A 26016-nucleotide genomic window follows, 5' to 3' on the forward strand; every position below is an offset into this window, starting at 1 on the left:
TGCGTGTGTGTGTGTGTGTGTGTGCGTGTGTGTGCTTGCGTGCGTACGTTACAAATGCTTTTAATTAAAATAAAATAAACCATTTAAGTTAATAAAAAAACCCAAAACGAGTGGAACCTTTTACCTGACAATGGCACTAGATCAAAGTCTGTGGGGTCACCAAAATCAGTTCTCCTGAAGAACAGCAAATGCTATGGTAAACCAGCCAACAGTTTTCAAGGTATCTTGTTTAGGCCCAAAGTGCTGTACAGACTGATCACCACTAGCTATGAAACTTAGGGCTGTATTTTTCGTGTCTTAAGTACCAGGTCTTATTACTTAACTTAAGACCTGGAGGCGTGGTCAATGCTCTTAAGTTAAGTAATAAGACCTGGTACTTAAGACACGCAAAATACAGCCCTTAGTGTTTTATGCCCTTTTCCAGGCAAACAAATTTTATCTGTGAGCTAGTAAATCCTCTATTTAAGAGATGTGTTGTGTAGAGAGAAACAAAGATGGGGCCGAGTATAGACACCAAGAGTGTCACAGACACCATAGTGGTAGGAAAATGCATACAATTATAAAAATAAATATTACATACTGTACACATGAAATAATAGAGGGTGATAATACCTTTCATCTCACATATTGTGCTTTCTGTCTGACTCCTGTCAGGTATGAGGAGTATGTAGACCAGAAATACAAAGAGCACTTGAAGAACCAAGGCAAAGTAGACTCTGTAAGTATCACGTAGGAATAGCACGTTGTTATAGCAGTCACATTAGGCCTTTCTTGTCATCCCCATCGCTATTGCTTTATTTTAAAATGCATGTGCGTGCACGTGTGCCTGTGTGTGTGTGTGTGTGTTACAGCTTGTGGGAGTGGATGTAATGGCAGCGTTGGACATGTATGCAGAGAGAGGCCAGTGGGACAAATGTCTGGAGACGGCCTCTAAACAGGTGAGAAACGGCTTCAATATTATTAGAAATCTAGTTCATTAGGGGTCAAGCCCGAAGGGGAGAAGACCCCTTATTGTTTTCGTATGGGTTCCACCATTTTTCGCAGTTTTGGCAGTTATGTGTTCGGCAATATGGTAGAGGGTCGTGGGAATCACTCAAGAATCGAAGCACACAGTCATTGGTCAAAGGACCTCTGACCTTTAGGTATCCCAATGAGTCAATTATCTGATTTGCTTGATCCACTCTTGACAACGTTAAAAAAGCGTTGTCAAGGAATTTTGTAGCCTGGTTAACCACTCTCCCTTGAAATCGCATTTCCATTAATTTGTGTCTGTCTGGACCCTGTTTAATGCATGGTTGGTCGTGAGAGTACACTCAGTACAGCGTTGACAGACAACCCCTATCAGCCAATCAGCGTATCAAAAGAAATGACGTCATCTCCATTGTCCAATCAGTGAACAACACCAACCCGGAACAGGGAACCTGATTGGGTCCAAAATCTGGACCTGCTAATGTTAATTCGTGGGGGTAACCAAAACATGTCGTCATCTCCAGTCTCCAACCTATAATTGTTAATTTGGAAGAGTATAACTCCTCTCTATATAACATTACTTGTTAGTCCTAATGTAGTCATTGTAGTATCATTGTATCAAGTATCAAGTAGTATTTTCCTCCTAATTAGAAGCTTTTTCTTTATTGCTTTACTTTTATGGCTTGACCCCGTCTTATCGCTGCTTACAGCTATATTTGTGATTATTATTTGCTGTCCCCAAGACGTTTCGAACCAAATCAGCAATAATTATTTTCTATTTGTTCTATTTCAGATGGCATGCAGTTTGATAAGCAATAGAAAAATAAATATCATAATTTTTAACACCAAGTAACAAGTTAACGAGTTCATAAGTCAGTGATTCTCTAACCTTTTTATTTCAAGGACACCCAGTTTGATATCTATTAGACCCCCTTTTGATATGTTACTTTAACTGAGAGTGTACTAATGAAACCATTTGGTTCTAATTGCATGCATGGTTGATTGAATATACTTTGGGTGTGTACGTACGCTTGTTGTTGTGTTTGTAGGACTTTAAGATCCTCCACAAGTACGTAGCGCTGTATGCTACTGAGCTGATCAAGGACGGGAAGCCATCGCAGGCTCTAGGTCTGTTCATACGACATGGAGCCCCAGCCAACCCCCAGGTACACACACACACACACACACACAGGTCTGTTCATATGACATGGAGCCCCGGCAACCCCCAGGTACACACACACACACACACACGCACATTTAAAATTTGCTCCACTGTCGTCTCTTAAATTGATGCTTTATTATTATTAATAGAAATAGAATTAAAATGAATAGAATAGAAAATCAGATGAATACATTACATTGTTGTATGTGATGAATGTGAAATTTTGTCGCTTGTTTGATTTACATCTGTCAGTAATTGTTTTTTCTGTCTATATCCTATTCCTGCCTATTGACCCAGTTAGCATAACTAGGATGGGTTTCATCTCACCATAAAATGTGTTCTACACATCATCATAGTGTCCTTTTATCCATTTGTAACTCAGGGACTATACATGCTATAGAGAGTATACATACTACTGTACTGTACAGTATATTAATTTGTAATTCAGAGAGTATACACATGTAACCAAATCTAGTTAAATGAACACTGAGGACTTGACTGTTATGTGTACTTGTCTCTCTCTTGTCAGAACTTCAACATATACAAGCGTCTGTTCATGGACTTGCTCAACCTGTTGGGGACGGACGCTGCCGAGTCGTACCGCATGTGGGCCGACCTCCGCAATATGCTGCTGCTTCTGGTAAATAAAATAAAAACTGGAATCAATATATTACCACAGCGTGTCCATTTTGACACTTTCCGAGTTAAATTAAAGGGAAACGTCACTCCATTGTTCTGATGTGACACCTGAAAGATACCCCATGCCGGCAGTTTCTCCTTAACTTAATGCCCATGTATTCCCAGACAAACACTTTAATTCATCTCTCCGGATACAAGGCTCATTTCTCTAACCTCTACAAACCACTGCACTGCCTTGCTAAGATTGTGAAACATGTACAGGTTAAGGACATTTTGAATTTACTTCCTTGTTCTCATGCTCTCCAGTGTGACAATCTGTCTAAGTCTGCTGAAGCGAACTCTCCAGCCCACGAGGAGTTTGAAGAGATGCTGCTGGTTGCTCACTACTGTGCGACTCGATCGGCTGCCAAAGGAGTGGACCAGCTGGTATGTGAACAACATGCATGCAGACACATTGCTTAAATGTAATAATAAACCCTATCATCACATACTATTTTTATGGGTCCCTTTTTGGGGGGTTTTCTATACATTTAGTTTTTAATTATTATTATTTCAAAACATTTGCAAAAAACATTCCCCAAAAAAGCGATACGGAAAATAACCAATCTTCTATTTTCGCTATGTTTGGGTCCCGGACAAACGTCTAATTTCTCTTTTGGGTCTTGAGCTAAAACATTTGAGACCCACTGATGCATGTTCTTACAAAGCATACATACCTGTACTATATCCATGCGTCCACCCACGTGTTTGCAGGTGAGCATCTCTACCAAGTTGTCGGTGTCTCTCCTGCGGCACACAGAAGTGGTTCCAGCCGATAAGGCCTTCTACGAAGCTGGCATGGCCTGCAGGGTAAGTGCACTCTACAGTTGCCCTATTTTCGTATATATTTTGTTTTGTTTTGTTTTGTTTTGTCTTGCTACGACGAGTGGAGTGCCCAAGATAGCACTTGGTGTCCTTAGTGGAAATGTGTCCTTTTCTGCTTCTCCATCACAGGCGATCGGCTGGGAGAACATGGCGTTCATCTTCCTCAACCACTTCCTGGATCTGTCAGATGTGAGTTAGCCAATCACAAACAGACGGGTAGGCCTCCAGTAATAGACACATGTTTTTTCTAAACTGAATCATACCTGTGTGTGCACTGTGCGCGTGTGTGTGTGTGTGTGTGTGTGTGTGCGTGTGTGTGTGCGTTTCTCTCCAGGGTATTCAGGAGGGCAACTTGGATGCCCTCGACCACGCAGACTTCCAGGACACAGATATCCCCTTCGAGGTCCCTGTACCCTCCAAGCTCCATGTCACCGTAAGATGCCTACAGTACCTCAGTTGACCCCACCCCAACATACCGTTGGCCTCATCTTTTAATATGTTCATCCTTCACTTTGTGAAGATGACCAAGTGACTTCACACTGTCTTGTGGGTGTGAAGATGGCCGATGAGGCCGATACTTGCACGGAATGACCGGTTGCAGTGAGGTTACATTCGAAAATCACTATCTGCCTGAGTCAAATCATTCTGATGGGTAGATATACGGCTAGGCAATAAGGCAGGATGAATCAGCAGTGTTAGGAGAGTAGAGTTAGGCGGAGTTTGTAGAGTTAGTAAATAAAGTCAGATAAATATAACTTAGGCAAATTTATTTCCTATAAGTCAAAATGACTTGGCCAATTATGCTATGAGGCTAACGATACACTGTATACACTGTAAAGTATTCATTTAACTTTTAGTGTATGTATGGACACATGCACCGTATATTTGTGCACTTGTACAAGTTTGTGATTCTGAGATGGCGGCTTTTTTCTGTGTCCATTTGTGTGTGTGTGTGTGTTTGTGTGTGTTTGCGGGTGTCAGGAAAGTCAGCATGAGGAGATCCGTGACTGGGTGTTGACGGTATCCATGGATCAACGAGTGGAGCAGGTTCTGCCACGCGATGAGAGAGACACATACGAGGCGTCGCTGATAGCTGCCAACAGTGGCATCCGCTCTCTGCCCTGTGTCATCACTGGTACGCCATACCATTATTCAGGGAGATAGTGCTGGTGTGAATTTCCCTGCCTCTAATTTTCAGCAGACAAGCAATTGGTAATTGTGGCCCTGTTTTGTTCACCCCAGGCTACCCTGTGTTGAGAAACAAAATGGAGTTCAAGACCCCAGGGAAGGTGGCTAATAAGGACGACTGGAACAAGTTCCTCATGGCCACTAAGGTGAGACAGACAGACAGAAGGAGGCAAGAAAGGAGGGAGAGTTGGCCTTTTTCCACACGAAGGAAGGAGCGTTAAAGCCCTTATTTCTTGGACAATGTAGTCACATTTTCAAACAAAGTATTCAGACACTTAGTTGGTCTGTTACCAATGATCGACAGCCACACTTTGTACACCGACAGAACAATCAACTTTTGCATCTTAAATGTATTGTCTTAAGTTACCTAATAAGCATCTATAACAGACTAAACTGCTTGAAAATTTGTTCTGTAGATCATAATATTCAAATGTTCCTGGCAAACACGTCAAATGACATAATCATCCTGCCCACCACCATGGAGATTGGCGTCTGATTCTTCCATGGCGCTTCTGGCCTTCGCCAGAACACAATGGGCCGTGTTTATGGTTGGGAAGCCAGCAGGGGAGGGTGTTCTCGGCTCCAGCAGGGGAGGGTGTTCTCGGCTCCAGCAGGGGAGGGTGTTCTCGGCTCCAGCAGGGAGGGTGTTCTCGGCTCCAGCAGGGAGGGTGTTCTCGGCTCCAGCAGGGAGGGTGTTCTCGGCTCCAGCAGGGAGGGTGTTCTCGGCTCCAGCAGGGGAGGGTGTTCTCGGCTCCAGCAGGGGAGGGTGTTCTCGGCTCCAGCAGGGGAGGGTGTTCTCGGCTCCAGCAGGGAGGGTGTTCTCGGCTCCAGCAGGGAGGGTGTTCTCGGCTCCAGCAGGGAGGGTGTTCTCGGCTCCAGCAGGGAGGGTGTTCTCGGCTCCAGCAGGGAGGGTGTTCTCGGCTCCAGCAGGGGAGGGTGTTCTCGGCTGCTGCACTAGTGACTCCTACAGGGAAGGCAGGCTGCTTATTCAGCAGGGAGCAGAGCTGGAAGGCATAGCGTGTTCCTCCACATGCCTTACAGCCTCCTAGTGGAACTCCTCACTGTCAGGAATACAAGAACGGTCGATACAACAACCTAGTTGGACCCGGTCAAATCCAGTGACCTCGGGTTAGTTGGACCCAGTCAAATATATTCGATTCTGTCCCTAATTCTGTAAGTCGAACGGTGCTGAGTCGGCTGAAGCAGACCTGCAACGTTTGGCTCGAATCCACTTCAGACGCGCACCTCCGTATTAGCTAGTTCCGCCTATAAGTAACGGGTCCGACTAGGTTGTTGTACCAACCGTTCCGGTTACCGTAGGGTACCGTAGGGTACCGTAGGGTACCGTAGGGCAGCTGGCGACCCTTGTGTGTATCGGAGGATGTGATTGTCTACACACCATCCCCAGACCAAACGGTATAAGTCAGCAGTGAATACTGACTAAACTAAACACATTATATCATTATGACTACATTTGAGAAAACATTTTAAAGGATAAATTGTTGATAAACAAAATATACATGATAAAGTGATGTATTGAAATATTTTAATTACAGACACTACAGATGTAGTGTTTTAGAAAGATTACACCAGATTTAAAAACAACTAACTTGCAAATCGGCTATAAATTGAAGCATTTGTTGACATTTTAACTTTTGCTATGCTTAGGAAAAAATATGTTTTATTAATTTTTTTTAAAGCTTAATGACCTCAAAGGACGTTGAGAAGTTATCAACTTAACACAAACAATTGAGCAAAGAACATGAGCAGCCAAACTGCAATTAACGTGAGCCGTGCTGTGAAGGAGAATTTTGGGGTGTATTAGCGGGAGCCCACAAGGATTTGAATAGAGTGAGGAAGATTCCCATAGTGTTCCCAGCCTTCACTGAACAGCATGAAGCCCAAACCATGTTTGATTCATAATTGATCCACACCTTTGATCATCCCCCCTCCCCTCACACACACACACGCACGCACGCACACACGTTCACGTTCACAACCCAGGTTTGATATGCTCTGATAGCATATGAATCTTTTGAGCCCTGGCTAATGATGGTTCACTTTATCTCATCCTCGCTCAGCACTCAGGAGTCCTCGACATTTCACAGGTGTGATTAGAAAAGTAGACTAGACTCAGCCCTCCTAGTTCCCAAATAGAGTAGACACACGCACCCGTGCACGCACACACATACATTTTCACACGCAAAATACACTCTTATCTACTCTGTGTCCCTGAGTGTGTTTTGTGATTTGTTGTTGCAAATGTTCCTCTATCTCTTACAGACCACTCACAGTCCAGAATGCCAGGATGTCCTGATGTTTATCAGCCAATGGTGTGGAGGCCTGCCGGCCTCTGGATTCTCCTTCCATTGAGGCTCTTGGACACACACACACACACACACACACACACTCTCTCTCTCTCTCCCTCCCTCTCCAAGCCCCCTTACTCAACCCCCTTATACCTCACGCTTCCATCTCACCACTCCGATATTCTCTCCAAAGCACCGCCCCAGGCTTTGAAATATTTAATCCATCCGTCCGCGCTCTCCCTTTAGACCTCTTGCCTCTCCCCCTCCTCCTCCTCTTCCTCATACCTATCCCTCCATCTCTGCATATTGTGGGCCTGTTAGTGAAATGCAGCGCTGCCTGCACACGCTGGCTCTTAACACATCGTTATGGGATCTTTATAGACAGCCTTTGCAGTCCTGTTGTTATCTAGAGTGGGCCGCATCTCCCAGTAGTACGTGGTTTTACTGTCACTGTTCTGCTTTTAATACAATGTGACAGCATGGGGGTTTGCGCTTAGGAACTGGCCTGCGTTTGTTAGGCCTGTACGCCATCAAGAAGACTGTCATTTCCTTGACAACAGACATGAGTGACGCAACCAGCATATATATTAATTTATTTTTCTTGTGTGTGAAGCACTCTAGCATCATCTCATGATCATGTATTGACCCCGCACTGTTCCCAGAGTTCTATTTTAGTCCTGACGCCGTTCACAGTCCCGAATGGACTCCTATTGGTTAGTCAGCCCCGGAGTGTTCGGGCTTCAGTGTAAATACATATTTTGTACATTTCAGCGTCAGTTGACAGATTCCTCCTCACTCTTGTGTTACTTCTCAGTTAGTTCTCCTGCATCATTCTTCACTCCCTGCCTTCTTTTCATGTCTTCAGTTCCTTTCTGCCCTTCTCTCTCCTCCTCCCTCTCTCTCTCTCTCTCTCTCTCTCTCTCCTTCTCTCTCTCTCTCCTTCACTATCTCTCTCTCCTGTCTCTCTCTCTTTCTCCCTTTCTACCTCTATCATCTTGTCTTTGAAGGCTTAGGTTGACAACTTAAAACCAAAGTGTCATGTTAAAGATAGACCATAAATGCCTTTCTGTAAAGCAGCACAATATATAATTTCAGCATCAATGTCACAATGTACACATGTGCATATAATTGCAAAGGATAGTTTAGGCAAATTGGTCCAGGCAGTCACATTGTATGCTTGTATTTAAACTTCTTGCTAGAAAATGAAAACTAGCTAGGTTCACAGTTTTCATGACTAATCTGGAGGAAAAAAAAACATTACAGTCCATCTGATAAATGACATAATGATTTAATGACTTATTGGTAACTGGTCGTACATACACATTATGCATCCACAGAGGTTGAGTCAATCAAAGTATTGAACAACTGCCTTATTTTCCCCTCTAAACTCTTCCTAATCATAATAAATACATCTTGTGAAATTATGTAATTCCTGATTTTTTTATATTATAATACATTTTGCAAAAATATTAAATATTGCAATTTGCAATGGAATTTTCCCCCCAATATCATTCAAGCTTACCTTTGTGCTCCATAAGCCGATATTTTCATGCTTTGCATATACGACCAAAGTCCAAAGAGCATCTATGCCACTACACTACTAGAGAATGAGGTGTGTGTGTGTGTGTGTGTGTGTGTGTGTGTGTGTGTGTGTGTGTGTGTGTGTGTGTGTGTGTGTGCTCGCAGTAACATTTTAATATTGTATTGAAATATATAATAGAGTTTGGACTTTAAACGTTTCGACACTATGGCTTCTTGCCTTTGTTTGTTTGATATTGAATGTATTTTGTATAGTAAAAATTAAATAAAGATACATTCTTTCCAAATATTCTCTTGGAATTGCAGTTAATATTAGATTACTACTCTTGACATGAGCATATATATACACTGTACAGTATAGTGTACAATGGGGACAATCTAAGTAGCATGCATAGTGGTTCAACTATGCTATGGATATTATACCATTTCATTTCATTTGTCCACTATTTATTTTCCTTGCTTGGGTAAATAGCGCCGTCTTGTGGGTCAAATGCTCGGAAGCGTGTTGCGCCAGTATTGTGAAGACTCCATGGACTCATGGAGTTAAAGGATCGTGCTATACTAATAATATATCCGTTTTCTTTAGATGGGGCTTAATGGTTCATGTCATGACCTTGACTCGCTGCATTTGGCGTTATGGCGAAATACTCTGTCAAACGGAAAGGCATAAAGGCTTTGACGCAGAGAAGATATATGTATAGGATAACATTTAGCACACAAAGTCCTGCCTCCCTAGTAAATTCCTAGAATACGTTTTACTTAGTTAAGATTACTCAATCGAGAATAGCAGGCAATTCTGGGGCATTTTCACCAAATAATCAAATCAACCCAACAGTCCAGTGAGTCCACCGTCCACCCAACCGTTTATTGCAAACTGAACCTGTGCTCAAAATGATTAAATGGAAGTCCTTTCAAGGTTGCAAACCAATGTCTTCATATTTCCTCATTAATGAAAATCTCATCTACTATGATGCCATTCCCGTCTTCCCGAAGTGACATGACATATAATATATCGTAGGCTATATCATGGACATGGACGTCCCAATTCCAAATCACTCTGCAAGAAAACAAAAGAAAACATCGCTTTAAGTAACGCAGGGAACATAAATATTATTTCCGAGTGTAGGCCTAGCTGCTACTTTTATGGACTATGGATTGTGCTTTGCGATATTCAACATTGTGCTAATGATAGCTCTGCATGAATGATATGACCTCGTCCTCGCCTATAATCTAAAAGATTTTCATGAAATTTATTTTGAACATTGCTTAACATTAAACGCAACAATGCCTAATTGACAGGCTCCTTATAGGCCGTGGCCCGTGCATGTTCACTGCAAGACTGCATGGTATCTGATAGGCCCATGGACGTTTGTTAAATAGAGGCTCAACCAATTCCCTGACTTGTTGTGAGCATATAGTTCTAAAAATATATCTGCCTCGGTCCTCGACAGACATCATATGGGGATTGCAATGCATGATATATCCGGACAATGCGGTTGCAACATGGGAGCTTTGTAGCCTACTAACAAATGTCCATATTTTGATAATTGATCAATATACACATCTATCCCATGATTGATATGTATTATGGGAAATGACCAGCACGTAGGGGGTCCCCATTTTACAACAATCTATGGCTTGTGTGTGTTTTCTATTTCATAAAGAGGAAGGCTGATGGGCCTGCATTACCATCTCGATTCAATTGTGTAACAATTCCTTTCCCAATCCCATGCATTTCCTGCATGCCTTTACGCAAATTACGCATCCTTCACTTCACTTGCAATAGGCTATATCCTTCATTTAGCAGGCTTGGCTGCATAATCGTCCTTCCTTTCCTTGGCACTAAAGCCAGCCCATAAGCGGCTCTATTTGGGACATCACGGCAGAAGTTTATATAGAAACGGGGCCTTGCCCCTGCCGTGTGTTCTCCACCCAGATCCGCTGCTTCTCTCCGTCCACTAGCTTCTCCATCCCCAAATAGATCATTGAACGGTTGACAAGACGCTGAACCCACGCATGCACGCATTCATGAATGTATAGCCAAGGAAGGCCTATGTTGAATCCCCTTTTTTGTTGAAATGGCCTTAAATGATTTGGTGTAATAACGGCTGCAGCCGTGCTGATGCCTCATCAATGCATATAGCCATACATTACAAGATGTTGAAGGCGAGACCTTTAACCTTTTGAAGGAAAATCAAAGCTCTACCAACGCCGTGCAATGCATGGGCCTAAATGTGTGACGGACTCAATGGCAATATTTCTGACGATATTTGGCCCCTCTCTTGGCATTCACCGCGTGCCTTAATTGTATGGACATTTAAATCAAGGTCCGCTGTGAACACGAGGAGAAACGGGCCCCGCTCTCCGTCGCCGCTGTCCCGTTTCCAACAGTGCTAGCATGACGGTAACACCGCAACCTGCATTGCGTGGAAAAGAAGGGCATCGTGATGAGCTGCAGCTTTACCACTCTGCGCCAAAATATAGGACTTTACCGGCACGCACTGCAAACCTGCCTGCAGGCGGTCATAATAAAGCATCATTCTCCAATATCCAACAATAGCCATAATGCGCATGCATCATATTTCACCATGGCATTAATGATACAATTGCAGGGGATGAAGATGCTGGCCGAACGGAAATTAATTACCCTATACATGCGTGCAAGCTGAGAGGTATACCTATTATGATTTATACAAACAGTATAGTATAGCCTAAAGCCCCCCGCACAGTAGGCTATAGCTTTGATGCCCGTGGCCGGTTTGCAGGCCGCGAATGACCACAGAAAGATAACGGGGCTCCGCAGTCTATAGCTCAGCAACTCCCGTGGTAGAGAAAAAACGCCTGGCATATAGCGGCCCATCTGGAGCCTCTCTCATCATCAGCTTTGTCAAGTCTTGCATACGCTAAAATGCTAATGACCTAGATAGCTCATGCAAAATGCAGCAGCAGAGGTTGCGGGGGGGTGTCTGAACGATATGTCTTCCACGCCTGCCTCTTTGTGTGTGTGTGTGTGTGTGTGTGTGTGTGTGTGTGTGTGTGTGTGTGCGCGCGCGTGCGTGCGTGTGCGTGCGGGGACAAGGAGGTTGGTCGCTTAGTGCACCTGCATCACTAGTTAGTTTACCTCGGATATTGCAGATAGACAATGAGAGAGAAATAAGTTAGTAGGCTATATTAATAAGTTAATAATACTTCTGTGCTGACCTGGAACAGAATGCCACCAATGTAAAGGGGGAGGGATTCATGGGGAGGGCAAAAGGGTATAAGCCTATAATATAAATAGGACAGAATATAGGCAAAAATAATTATAATTTTTAGTTTGAGACAACAAACTCAAATTCATGTGGCCGAATAAATGCAAGTCTGTTGTGCATATAGGCTAATCATGTCGTTAACGCAACCAGCGAGTAACTTACACAAGTGTCTTGCGTGATCGATGACTCCCATATAGCACGAAAAACAACTCAAATCTCCACGAGTCTTCCATTTAGCATGCACATAACATAATAGTCTCTTTCTCGGTGTTCCAGCGAACCAGGATGCTCCATCCGTCTCTCTCTAGTATACAGGAAGATACCGGCGGCCGGTCGGGTGCTGATGCTGAGTGAAACGGTCCTCTCCGGTCAGTGACATCCATCGCCGCTGCTCCTCTTCCTCACACTGCAAATTGATGGGGGGATATTGGGCTACGATGGAGATGAAAACAATAACAGATATTCCACTGGAGGCACACACAAAAATATCTTAAACTCTCCTCGCGGATAGAGTCAAAGAGAGAATATGGGCGCAGCAGTTGGTGGATAAGGGCTTTGGCGCAGTCTGAGCGAGAGAGAGAGAGAGAAAGAGAGAGAGAGAGGGGGGGGGGGAGACGTTGTCATCACGTAAAAGGCTCTAATGGTAAAAGCCTTTTGAGTGGGGGAGAGTAACCCAGTTTTCCATCCCGTGTTCCTTATCCCCCTCTCATCCTCTCTTCTGGGGAAGATGCAGCATCTGCTGATTTTGGACAGGTTTATTGTATTCAACATTTCACCCATGTAGGCTACAGTAATTGACGTTATATGAACAGATTATAATTCGGAGTATAGGTTTAATAGGTTAGGCATGCTATAAACTCCCAGGCCATGCAGGCCCTTCGCTAACTGTATAATTAATGTATAGCTTCTCAGACAACAGCATTAGGTAAGTTAGGTTGTATATCACAAGACCCGTCGCTATAATATTTGAACCCTAGGCGATAGTCCACTAAGGATCGACATAACGCTAACAGAAAAAATAAATCAAACACTATACGTGCATACATCGCATTAAACTGTTCTCGTCCATTTTCTCTGGGCCTATTGCTGCACAGGCAACTCAATTGAATAGGTTATTGATGATTATCACGAGCCATCCAGGCCGTTATTTCCATTCAAGGACAAATCATTAAGTTGAATAAATATTTTGGGAACCCCCTCCCTATGAACCAACGGCACAGGCCTTGTTGTCCATATGGTTTGTCATCTGTTCCGTCCGTCCCTTCCCCCCGCATGCACCATGGTGCATGTTGTCCGTTAACACACAAGTATAGATTGATGGGGAGACCATTCGGCATTCATTTGACTCAGGAAATTACTATCACGGGTTCTGAGTGAATTAATCGGCTGCGCTAATGCATGAACATTAATTTTATAGTCAATATAGCCTATAGGCCTATATTGGTTGTATCTATATGCTATACGCTTGTATAACATTTGATGTGATGTCCCTCTGAACTGAACTGAAGTCTGTACCATGCCAGTTTCTCGCGATTTTAGCAATTAGCATCATTTTAGACCAAAATAGGTGGATTTCTTCAATTCCAATTTTGTTTATCAGGCCTAGAGTAGACTATAGGGTCCGTTCCCGGTTGCACTTTACGTTTCTTTATCGTTTCGGTTCTATTTCCACCCACAGACAGACGCCTCTAGTATCCATGCACAGCCTCTCGTGCGTCTGGGTCTGACTACATTCGGTAGGGTCACTAGAGGTCTCCGTCCCTCCTCCTCCTCTCTCTCCCCCGCCCCGTCTCGTGCCGCCGCAAAGTGTGCCGCGTGCCTGCATGGCAGGTGCCTCAGCCTCCGAGTCCGAGAGCACAGTTCAACTCCAGATGGCTACAAACGCGCGCGCGCCAATGCCATATCTCGGCAAGACGGCAACCCACGCCCTTGGCTTTTCTATAAGATGTCTGTCCAGTGTCCACGGTTGCTATGCTATTATGCCCAATAGCTGCACATTATAGCCTGTTTGTGTTCTCCAACTCCTCCATACTGCGAGTCCCACACCACTTATATTAGCGCCTTGTATAAAGGCGCTATATAAATGCACCATTTACCATTTATTTTTACCATGGTCTTCTGCACATGTAGGACAGGACTGCCAATCACTCTCTTTAGCCTACTTGTGAAATTGTGAATCAATATCACCTGTGTGCGTTAACCGTTAATCACACTAGTGTTTGTCTCTGTGCAATTGTTTCCAGTCTCGTTGTCCTCCGTGTAGATTTTTGTCCTACACAAATATTAAATTCCCATTGACAATTAATGGATGATGTACTATGATAAGAGCACCCCTCACTTCACATGGGTGTGATTTTTAATAATAAATAGGCTATAATAAATAATTGTGTTTTATTTGATGACCTATATATGGTTTACATTGTGACATAGTCTTTCGTGAACCCGTCCCAGGAAGAAAGCGGATTATTAGCCTAGATATAAACAACTGTTTTCATCAGAGAATGTTTTCACCACACCGTTAGTTATATATAGCCTATACGGTACTTTATTGATCCCATGGGAAAAATCGTCATCAGCATTCCAAATCCATCGCAAGACGCAGTCACTGACTACCTGGCTGGGGAGTGGGGACCAATGGACCATGCATATAGAGTATAAGGGACCATGCTGGGGGTCTACGCAGCATCTGTATCTAGACACCCCTGCTTACATCCTACAGGATGTCCGATGTGCGCCACGCCGCCAAGATAAAAGTTTCCTATCGGGCTATAACCATGAAAATGATTGACATTAAAATCACAACTAAACTAGCAAATTCTCACGTGTATATTTTCCTGTAATAATAGCCTAATAATAAATAAAATAAAAGTAAATAATGTAGGCTATGTGTTTTAAAAAGGCCAAATTTGTCTTCCTGTTGAATAGAATAGTCGTCAGGCAAACACCGTAGTCATGGTATGATGAAGTAATTTTAGTTATTGAACAACGAGGACGTTGAGGCCTGGGTTGGATGTTACACAATACACAAGCACACGCTGGATGACGGATGAGACTACGGTAGCTCTGTGCAAGCACTGCAGGGACTCAAGACTCTGAAGCTGAGCTGCATATGGTCGCCACGAGCAGACTCCGTTTGATTTGGCGACACTTTGTCAACAGGGGAATGGGAGACATGTCCTCCAAAGCCATGATGCCCACGCCTGATGCCGCGCTTTCGGGCCGGGAACAAAGTCTGAAAGTTTCAGGTAAGTCCCCCCTCTCTATGGCAGTTCTTGCTAGCTTTAGCAAGTTAGCTTTGTTGCTGGTGTTATGTAGTGAATAGCTGTGTTGTGCAACCCAACTGAAACTGGTTGCAGCGCCGCGAATTGTGTTTGCTACTACTGAGTGTGAATTTATCGGAAGAACAACGTGTTTCTTTGAACTGATTTTGCAAAGTGGAGGAAATTAACCTGGTAACACACTTGTTTTGTCACATAGTTACACTGCAGCGATACCCTCCTGCCTTGAATGTTTGTTGTTGTTTTCAAATTATGCAAGACGAGTCTTGATCCCATTGTCCGAAGCGGCGTTTGGACGTGATGCGATGTACTCTAAGGATGCTATGCGATAGGCTCGTTGGTTAATTAGCTGAGGGCTAAAGGAAGTGAAAATCGAGGTTCCTCTGACAACTAACTACCCAATCACAGTGCTACCGTCCGTCCAGGCCATGGGTCTTTCTCTTCATGCGCATGCGTCCATCAGGCCTACGTTAGTTATATGGAGCATCATTCACTAGACTGTATTATTAGATACTAGGCATAGAAATGGAATTCTGTGAATCTTTGACTTATAAATTGCATTAAAGTTTGAATGTTGGTTTTAGAACATACCGTAATATGTTTGGAACCATCCCCACCCTCCATGATGAGAGAGATAACTTGACAATTGAAATATTTATTTTTTGAGCCTACAAACACATTGGAAAAAGTCTGATAACAGCTGCTTCTTCTTTCGAGTAATTCCCATCGTGGTCACAGCAGATCTGATTTCTTATATTTATATAATATATAGGCTATTGTGTTTTCTTATTTTGTCAATTATATTGTTTTCTATTAATACTCATTTAAGATACCATTAATTTAACTAATGCTTGGAATAGATTCAGACTATATGAAATATGATATATACAGAGACACCTCCCCGACAATTTCGCTGAGACAGTTTGTTTATTTTTGGACCAAAATTCCAAAAATTAGACGATTTTAAGATGACCCCGTCCCCATGTTATTCCCCAATAGAGAAATTACTTCCGTGAACCAGGGGATGAGCGAGTGACGTCAGGACTTCGGCACTCTATTAGAAGTGAACTTTATTTCCATTGTTGATTTTTGGATTTTCTGTGGACTTTGTTGAGGATGGACTGTGCGGGCGAGTTCGACTGGTATGGTGGCAAGAGTAGGCTATCTTGCCATAACTCAATAGGCTGATTCATTGTGCTTTCTTTTGGTGTGTGTGTGTGTGTGTGTGTGTGTGTGTGTTTGTGCGTGCAAATTGAACAGTGACAGGACACTAAGAAAACTTCTGAAACTTTTGTTTCTAAAATAATCTCTTTTGGCACCACAGTGACAGTTCTTACACCTCTTCAATCCTGTTTTAGGCCCTCTCTGTTTTAGATCAGGCTAATCACCATACACTGTGTTGTCACTCGTCAGTAAACTAGCCTGCATGGTGGGGACTATGCATTGGTGCTGAAGGCTGAACTGTAGTTGATGAATGTGGCGATAAGTGATTGTTTTACCTCTACCTCTATTGTTTTGATTTTATGACTGCTGACTGAGCGCTCATGACCTTCACCCATAAGATACCCAGTCAGTCACAGAAGCTGCAATTTCACAATTCTGACCTTGAACATTTCGGCGTAGATGGAAGTATGAACCAAGGTTTAGAGTAGGGCTGTAACTCTTGATTATTTTCTCAGAGAGTATACAGAGTATATACCTATTTTATAGGCTACCTTGTTGGACAGCAGTGTTTTGTAAAAAAATTAAATAACTTGAAAATAATACTCGTGAACTAGTGAAGAGTTGTTAATGTGTTAATATTGTGTGCAACCTTACCCAGCAAGCACGGTCAGGACCTTGACTTATTAGTGACGTCTCTATTGGGGGGGGGGGGATCAAGTCAAACCAAGACTAGTCAGATCTGGCCCAGAATATCACCTGATTTCAACCAACATAAATTCTGCCCACTAAGACAGACGTCCCTGGATGAATCAGAGCGAGTCCGATAGAGGCCACATCAACTTAAGTCATATTATAACTAGTCAGATCTAGCCCAGAATAAGCTATATTATTTTAACTGGTGAAGACGTCCTGGAAATGACGTAAAGATCATCCCCATATGGTCTGTGATCTGGCCTAGTCCTGAACGTCACTGGAGGACGTCATCATAACGTCATCATGACGTCATTTGGCTTGCTGGGTAAACATGCTTCCTCTTATTCATGTGTATGCCTGCAAGTTCCCAGGCAGAGGAGTGTGTGTGTGTGTGTGTGTGTGTGTGTGTGTGTGTGTGTGTGTGTGTGTGTGTGTGTGTGTGTGTGTGTGTGTGTGTGTGTGTGTGTGTGTGTGTGTGTGTGTGTGTGTGTGTGTGTGTGTGTGTGTGTGTGTGTGTGTGTGTGTGTGTGTGTGTGTTGCAAGACGGCTTTCATGCAACACACAGAGTGGAATTATCGGATGGATATGTTATTTTATTTTTGTCTCTCGACTGTTCATTGTCACGTTTTTGTTTTGTTTGTACGTCACCATCCTCCAGCACTGCTCAACAGGCCCTAGGCAACAAGCACTGCACCACAGGTCTGGCACCATGCCAGGACACACACACACACACACACACACACACACACACACACACACACACCACACAGTTGCACAGACTGACAGCATGCACATGGTCCTGCAGCATTGCTGCTTTGTGGACACACACGCATGCACGCACGCACAGTCGCACACACACACACACACACACACACACACACACACACACACAGACACAGCTGAAGGTCATGCATGATGCTGCTGGGTTGTATAGAATGAGCTGTTAGTGGTGTGCAGGGTGAGATGGCACAATGCAGCACATATTCAAGCAGCCTTATCTTATGCACTAGTTGTGAAACTTAGAGTGATAATGATATAGTTATTGTTAATGATATACAGAACTACTTTTGTTCCAGCAGTAATTTTGGTACCATAGGCATGATATTATGCATGTGTGAACCTCTATCCACATTGCAGAAGAAGAATACATGCTAACTCCTGCTCCTGCTCCTGCTCCTGGTGTTAAGTAAAAAACTGAGACGATACAATGGTAACATGTTGTGGAAGACATCAACTGCGCTTTGACGCTGTCTCCATGCTTGTTTCAAAGCACCTCCTCAACCAGGTAGATGACTCCAGAGTCAAGATAGAAGAGAGAGCCATCTCACCCCTTTGAAACATTTGGCAATATGGGAAACAATCATGCTATTGGAGCACACTGAACTGAAATACAACACAGAGAGATTGTTACTGTCCTGCTCCATGTTTTATGTTTTTTGCTTTATGTTTTTAATTCCGTATTGGACAGTTGTGTGTGTGTTGTGTATTCTGCAGGGTTTATCACTATGGCTATGGGCAGACTTGACGCCCCAGACTTGAAGCCCCGAAATGTAGATTTGGTATTTGGATTTACTTGATGCTATGTAACACTTAATTGATACTTAAAATACCTTACAGCATGTTTGTTCTCTGCACATTTCAAAAGAAGCTCAATCTGGTGATCATTTCACCACAGTTTGTGTGTGTGTGTGTGTGTGTGTGTGTGTGTGTGTGTGTGTGGGTGTGGTGGGAAAGCGGAGGGAAAAGACATACAGCATTGGTAAGTTGGCAGTTCAGCACTTGGCAGCAGCATGGTATCGTGGGTGCCCCTCTTCAGAAACAGTGACGGTTGCAGAATCTTGGCACATGATGAATAAATGTAGCCTGGCACTGAAAAGACCCAGAGACACTTAGACATTCACACACACACACACACACACACACACACACACACACACACACACACACACACACACACACACACACACACACACACACACACACACACACACACACACACACACACATAACCCCTTGGCACTGAAAAGAGCCAAGCTCTCGGAGAGATTGTGGCAAACAGGAAGATGCAGGGTTTAGAAAAGTAAGGGGTGAAGAGGATGAGAGGAGAGAAGACCATGAGGGATGAGAAGATTGGACATTTTGGTAGCATTTGTCGATACTGACTGTGTGTGTGTGTGTGTGTGTGTGTGTGTTTGCTTTTGTTTGTATTTGGGAATTCCTCATTGAAAGGTGGTTGTGTTTGTGAACGATGGTACTATGTTGAACCAGAATTAAAACGATCTTGATCAGTTTGCCCAACTTTGGTGGTTAATATTTTCTCTTGGAGCAGGGGGGTTGAGGTGCGTGGCGGAGGGTGTGGTGGGTGGGGGATTGTATGGAGGGTGGGGGTCTGGGAGGATTGGTGGTGCAGACAGACAGGCAGACATGTTGGGAGCATCGCCAAAGCTTCTCGGGAAAGCTGCCACATCGAGAGAGAGAGAGAGAGAGAGAGAGAGAATGAAAGAACGAGGGAACGGAGAGAGAGGGAGGAGAGGAATAGTTAGTGAGAGGGGGGGAAAGCCATGCATGCAGAGTGGAGACTTGGCAGGGTCTGCTCTCCTTTGTCTGGCTAACTGAGGCTCCAGTGCCGGAGGAAATCATGAAACAGCCAAGCATGGTGGTGCATGGGGACCAGATCTGCCTCAACGACGAAACACAACATGCTCCCAAACAAGACCAGAGGAACAACTACTTTGAAATATGATGTGCGGACGCGTAAGATGTCGATTCAAGAGGGTCGCCGACAACGCAAACTGAATAAGCTTTTATTTGTTTTGTTTTTTTACACAGTCGAGAATATAAGAGTTGGACCAATGGATCAGCCCAAGTGTTCTCAGATGATGCATGAGATCACCACAATATCTTATTCTACGTGTATCAAAACCGTGTCATATAACATGCATGTTTGTACTTTTCTAGAAGCTACCGGATGTCAATTAACTGAACAGTACGTCTTTTCTTTTTACTCTGCCAAAGTAGCCAGAGGAAGGCCAGGGGGGTACCAAAGAAAAGTTTTGTGACCGGACACTCTGCAGACTTTACATATCTTTGATAGAAACATTTTGTTTGGATTATTACGCTGCTGGAACTTTTTGGAGTATATACCGCCTTTGGGCTAATCAAAAAAGTGAATCTGGAGTTTGAGACTTCAGCTGAGGTGTGTTGACAGCCACACCAAAAGAAGCACGAGAAGCATCTCTAAACGCAGGCTCTGCCAACCAGGTCAAGAGGCTGCACAACAATCATGTTGAGGATTTTCAATTTGTTCAGCCTGCAGTCAACACCATCCATCAGAACAAACATTTGAAATATGCAGCAGCTGGACTGCTGAATATATCACTATTAATGGGATGTGCTCTCCTGTTGTTGAGCAACCTGGAAACAAACACTTGATTTATCTCTCCACACGCAGTATGGTAGACACGTTTATCTTGAAACACTATAAATCACGCAAGGCCATTTTATTTTTGGAATTCAGAATGCATTAATCTATTTTTCCCTTGAGACCCACCAACTTCAGAATCAAAAGTGAGATGCCAGAGATACTAATCTTGCCTTAACTACCAGGGTGGCCTGAAAAGTAGGCCAGACTTCAAAGTCCAGTGATGTTTGTCATGCTCCAAAGGGGATTCTTTTTAGCCACCAACCGCAATAGATACTGTAGTTGAAACACAACAAGTTGCGCTGTGTATTGCAACAGAATAAATAATAATAATAAAAAACCTAGGGAACTCCATTTGAAATCCCGCTGGCAAAAGTGGATACAACAGTCCAGCAGTGTTCCTGACACACACAGACAGCGGTGAGGAGTCATCCTGTTATCAGTATGCTGATTTGTTTACCCAGGAACCCCTTCTCGGCACAGAGAGAGAAAGAAAGTGAGAGATGGAGGACAAAATGAGTCCAAGGGTTGTCTCTGAACGGAGGTACCACATTCCCATACACACACACACACACACACACACACACACACACACACACACACACTTTGTTAGGACAGACGCTAAATGCAGAAGTTCTATACGCAGTTCAGCACTAAGGCTGTTCCAAAGAAACCCAACTAAGCTGTGTGTGTGTGGTGCATGTGTGCGTTTCTAGAATTAACAGGTCTAGGGTATGAGTGTAAAAATAGTAATTATTGAGTTAGAAAAAAGAAACGTGTTAAATTGAACGATAATTCTTTTTGGGAAAATATGGCTAGCCTGGGTTCCAGCTTTATTCGCTGCGTTCCACGGATCTGAAAATGTCACTGGACAGAGGCTGCTTGACTCGCATGTCATAACGTCAACTGTTACGTAGCCACGTTGTTGCTGATACTTCATCAGCCAGCGCCACTCTGTCCATGCTTCTCACTGTTGAAAGAAATAGTGCCGTTAGAGACTTGAGAGTAAAATACTACGGTAAAAAGTAAACGATTCAGTAGTACAAAAAAAAACGAGTTTAGTGAATCATAAGGGGACGTTGCAGGACAACAGCAGTAGCTGCGCAGTGTGCATTGATACAACGTCAAACTGGTGTTTTTCCTCAACCCGCACCACAGACCAATCAGAAGCCACGGTTCCATTTCAACCTTTCATATGTCTCGCCTACCTTTTAGATTTAGAGACTGTCCAGACTAAGTAGTGAAGGGACATTTTTCAGATCCGCGGAACGCAGTGAATCAGGCTGGAACCCAGGCTTTACTAGGGCATGACCTGTACTTACAGATGAGAGAACGCTTTCAGAAGCTAATCAAAAATAAGAACAAGGTTAAATAAATATTGGTTAAATAAGTTAGTGCTGTATTTTGGGGTACTGTATGTTTTATTTTCGCTCATCAATGGAAAGTTCACTGATCATTTGCCTTGATGCCTTCCTTCATGCATTGCTGATACAGAGAAGGTAGAAACTATTGGTTGTTCTGAGGACAACCACTCGCATCTACTGGTGGCCACTGATGATTGGGGGCCAAGTCTCCACACAGATCTTTGCTGCTGGTCTGCAGATTGGAACTAATTGTCTCCACCAGGCCGAAGGCATGGGGAGAGAGTATGTTTTGCACTCCGTCCGTCCGTCCGTCCGTCCGTCCGTCCGTGTGTGTGTGTGTGTGTGTCCGTCCGTGACCAGCTAATCTCGGCCACCGTTAACCCGGTCGATGCCAAATTTTGCACACACACTCCCTGGATGCCAACGATGAACCTCTGCCCCAAACTTTCCAGAACGGCCTGTTATAGCGCCGCCAGGAGGCCGCTTTGTGCAAAACAGGTTTTTGCACAGCACACCTACAGATTTTGTCCAAACATCACGCAAATTGGTACACAGTCTCTCTAGAGCCATTCAACCAAACCGGTCTTTCAGATTTCTCACACTCCATCCTGATTGGTTAAGATTGGCTTCCAAAGTTCACAGGAGTGCTCAGTTTCAAACAAAATGCTGCAAATCATGAACACATCGCGTGATTTCCGTGAAATTGTGCACCCACATTCCCACTAGGCCGAAGACGAAATGCCACATGAACAATTTCAACTCAGCCTCAAGGTGGCGCTATAACTGGCCGAAAAGTGTTTTTACCTCTAACTGCACGGATCTGTGGATAACCTGGTGGAGACCTGTGCCCAGAAGGGCACTTTTTCTAGTTATGGCCTGTTCTTAGTAATAAAGCCTGTGTTCACACTACTTGCGACCAAAGCTAGAAAAATCAGCTGCATTGCTTCAGAGTCGCCATTGAATCCACTGAAACAGTAGGGTTAGATAGCACAGGTTACTGGCTAGATTGAGTTTTTCTTCCCTTTACAGAACACAGCATGAATCGTGGGGAGTGGAAATAGTGAAAGAAAAACATATTTTTGATTTACACTCTGTCACACTACGTCATTGGAGCACTGAAAAAAGTTTAAGTCAGCTCAACTGTTTTGTAGTGCGTCATACAACAAGTGTCGGCCCTCAGTTTTAGCGCTAGTTCATCCTGGGGTCAGGAACCGCAGTGCAGTCATTAGAGATACAATAGAGGTGGAGTTGGCCAAGGACAGCAGAGTTGGATGTTAGAAGAACACAGGAAAGAGGAAAAGGAAAAGGGTAAAAGGGAACGAGAGACGCAGCTGGGAGGGAGAGCATAGCTAAAAGGACAGAGAGGTTAGGTAGGGAATTAAAGTGAATGCATGCCTGCTGATGCGTCAAACATAGTGGTGTTACTTGGAGTCAGCCCTTGTGGACTCAAGTTACATAATGTTCACATGCACAACATTGTAATCTAACCATGTGAACCCTAGTCTTGCGTAGCCACTAGCCAGACAACTATTCCAATTCTATATATTCTGGAACTACACCTCCGGAAATCTGAACACGGAAGCTGTCATTTCCGTTCATGAAAATATATTTCACAAAAAGAGTGGGATATATTCACGATTGGTGTTGAGCACATGACTATAGTAGTCATATAGACTATAGAGATACTGTCAACTGTGTAACGATTTGCAGGAGTTTTGGACAAAATATGGAGGAGTAATATAAAAAAATGTGTTTTACAAATGTTGACCTCCTGGTAAAGCAGCTTCTCGCCTCGAATAGTGGTTCACAACTTGTTTGGAACTGGTATACCTACCTTTTGCAGTGTGACAATGTCAGATCTCAGTATACCAGTAAGACGCCTGAGAAGCGGCCACGCTCTCAGGCGTCTTACTGGTATACTGAGATCTGACTTTGTGATCAACACAATGTAGGTATACCAGTTTGAAACAAGTTGTGAACCACTATCTACACATCAGTTCATTGTAAGCCTTAAATTAGCAGCTTAAACTAATACTGCTTCCAGCTCTCATTTTGTGTTCTATTGGAATACATTTTGCAGGTTCTTTGTGGCTTATCGTGATGACTATAATATTTAATTGTGATACCGCTCCGCAGTACGTTCTGACAATTGTGTCCACCAGGCCGAATTAATGGGGAGAGTATGTTTTGCACGTGTGGGTGTGGGTGTGGGTGTGTGTGTGTCTGTCCGTCCGTGTGTCCATCCGTCCGTTTGTGTACAGCTAATCTCTGGCACCATTGGCCCGGTCGATGCCAAACTGTGCACACACTCCCTGGATGCCAACGATGAACCTCTGCCTCAATTTCTACAATGGGCTGTTATAGCACCACCATGATGCTGACTTTTGCAAAACACATTTCTTTATATTACTCGTACACATTTTATCCATACATCATGCAAATCTGTATACACTATCTATAGTCATGTGATCAACACAGACCTGTCCGCTTCCCCATATTTCATCCCCTTTGGCTAAGATTAGTTTGCAGGAATGTTCCGTTTTGAAGAAAATGCCTCAAATCATGAGTGCAATTTGAGGGTAATTTTGCATGCACATTCCCACTGGGCTGAGGAACAAATGCCACTTAAAAAGTTTCAGCCTCATGTTGGCACTGTAACTGGCCCATTCGTATTTTTACCTATAACTGCACCGATCTGTGTAAAAACACTCCCTAGAGGCCAAGGAAAAACCTTTGACCTTCATTTTTCACATCCACTCATTATAGCGCCACCAGGAGGCCGACCTTATGTAAAACACATTTTTGAGGACCCCTCCTCCAAACAGCTTTTGTCCCCACACGTCTCAAGATTTGCCATTGGTTAGGTCAAATGTCTGCTAAATATGACGTAAATTAAACATCAACCTTAAACGGCATTGACATTGAAGGGAAAATTGACGTCATATGTAAACGAGAAAATCTGCTAACCAATCACAGGCTTCAGGCATTCTGATCTAGTATGTGAAGAGTCTGCCTGTGCTATTAACTAATTTTGGAAAAAAAGTTTTCCTCCTCTGGTGAAAAGCTGGAATGTGCGCGATGGCAGTCTCTCAGTCAAATCTGGTCACATATTACCGGTACTCCTTCAGATTTTATCCAAATCTCACGCAAATCGGTACACATGATCTCTAGTCGTGATCAAGACGGGTCTGTTTGATTTCTCATATCCCATCCTTTTCAGGAGAGAAAATGTGCTCATGCACATCAGTACATTTGTGTTCAGTTACTGAGAATGTGTGTGCAGGTAGGATGTGAGAACAAGACGAGTGAGAATGAGGGCTGTGCAGTATGAGAGAGAGCGAACGCAGAGGACTGAAGAAAATATGGAGAGAGGAGAGAATGCAGAGATGAGAAGATGCACACATAGGGAGATGGTTGCATTACTGATGGGGAGAGGAGGCTGAATGAAGACAGTTGTGAGGAGAATTCTATCTTTCAGTTGGAGGGACAAAAAGACGAGGAAGCCCGGCTGCCTCTACAATTTCTCCAAGTGTGGCTTCACTTTGCACTCCTGTCTAGTCATGCATAAACTTCTCCCTCTCTCTCGCTGTCGCTCTTTCGCAATGAATTATTCACACTGTTCTGGCCTCTACAGGAGACCATCATCTACAGTTTATCTCTCTCTCCCTAAATCCCTGACTTTCTTTCCTTTTTACTTGTACAGGAAAAGGGCACAACACAGCCCATGTTGTATTTTTTTGCATTGTTTAGACAAGTTAGAAAGCTGAGAGTAGATTATAGCATGGTCGAGATCCGGTGGTCTACTGTAGATCCGGAGGTCTAGTGGTGAAGTGCTTTACATGATTAATGATTGTGCATCGTTGCCTCCCTGCTGTGTGGCTCATCTTGTTGAGATTAATAGCATATAAGTCCACAATTATCAACAAAAGCCAATTGACATGTCATTCCTTCATCGTCATTGGGGCTCGCTGTACTTCTTGGGGGAAAAATACCTTTCTTCTTTTTGGTTAGTATGTATATTCCACCTCTTCCTCCCCTCTTTGTCCTGTCTCTTTCCAACGTGCTGTCAAAATCTGCACAGCACAAATGCCATGCAAGTGAGAAATGTCTAGCTTCCTGTTTAACGAGATCCGTTGCACCGACACCAGGCCATTAGCCTCAGTGACAGCGCACAG

General features: G+C 43.6%; 2 protein-coding genes across 3 annotated transcripts in view; both read left to right on the top strand.

Moving 5' to 3' along the window:
* The window catches only part of ift172 (intraflagellar transport 172), a 60425-nt gene extending 52340 nt beyond the window's left edge, over positions 1-8085 (top strand). For both annotated transcript variants that reach the window (XM_083790803.1, XM_083790804.1), the window contains 11 exons: positions 655-718; positions 852-938; positions 2019-2135; positions 2661-2771; positions 3077-3196; positions 3524-3619; positions 3764-3823; positions 3969-4067; positions 4616-4769; positions 4877-4968; positions 7106-8085. In XM_083790803.1, the coding sequence (XP_083646929.1) occupies positions 655-718; positions 852-938; positions 2019-2135; positions 2661-2771; positions 3077-3196; positions 3524-3619; positions 3764-3823; positions 3969-4067; positions 4616-4769; positions 4877-4968; positions 7106-7195 (1090 nt within the window). In that variant the 3' untranslated portion in view covers positions 7196-8085. The remainder of the gene's footprint in view (positions 1-654; positions 719-851; positions 939-2018; positions 2136-2660; positions 2772-3076; positions 3197-3523; positions 3620-3763; positions 3824-3968; positions 4068-4615; positions 4770-4876; positions 4969-7105) is intronic.
* A 6883-nt stretch (positions 8086-14968) lies between these two features.
* Positions 14969-26016, top strand: part of msraa (methionine sulfoxide reductase Aa) — a 76165-nt gene continuing 65117 nt past the window's right edge. The window contains exon 1 of the mRNA XM_083789986.1: positions 14969-15166. Within this exon, the coding sequence (XP_083646112.1) occupies positions 15031-15166 (136 nt within the window). The 5' untranslated portion in view covers positions 14969-15030. The remainder of the gene's footprint in view (positions 15167-26016) is intronic.

This window comes from Protomyctophum parallelum, assembly GCF_964188405.1.
Source record: "Protomyctophum parallelum genome assembly, chromosome: 19".
In the NCBI taxonomy this organism is placed as follows: domain Eukaryota; kingdom Metazoa; phylum Chordata; class Actinopteri; order Myctophiformes; family Myctophidae; genus Protomyctophum; species Protomyctophum parallelum.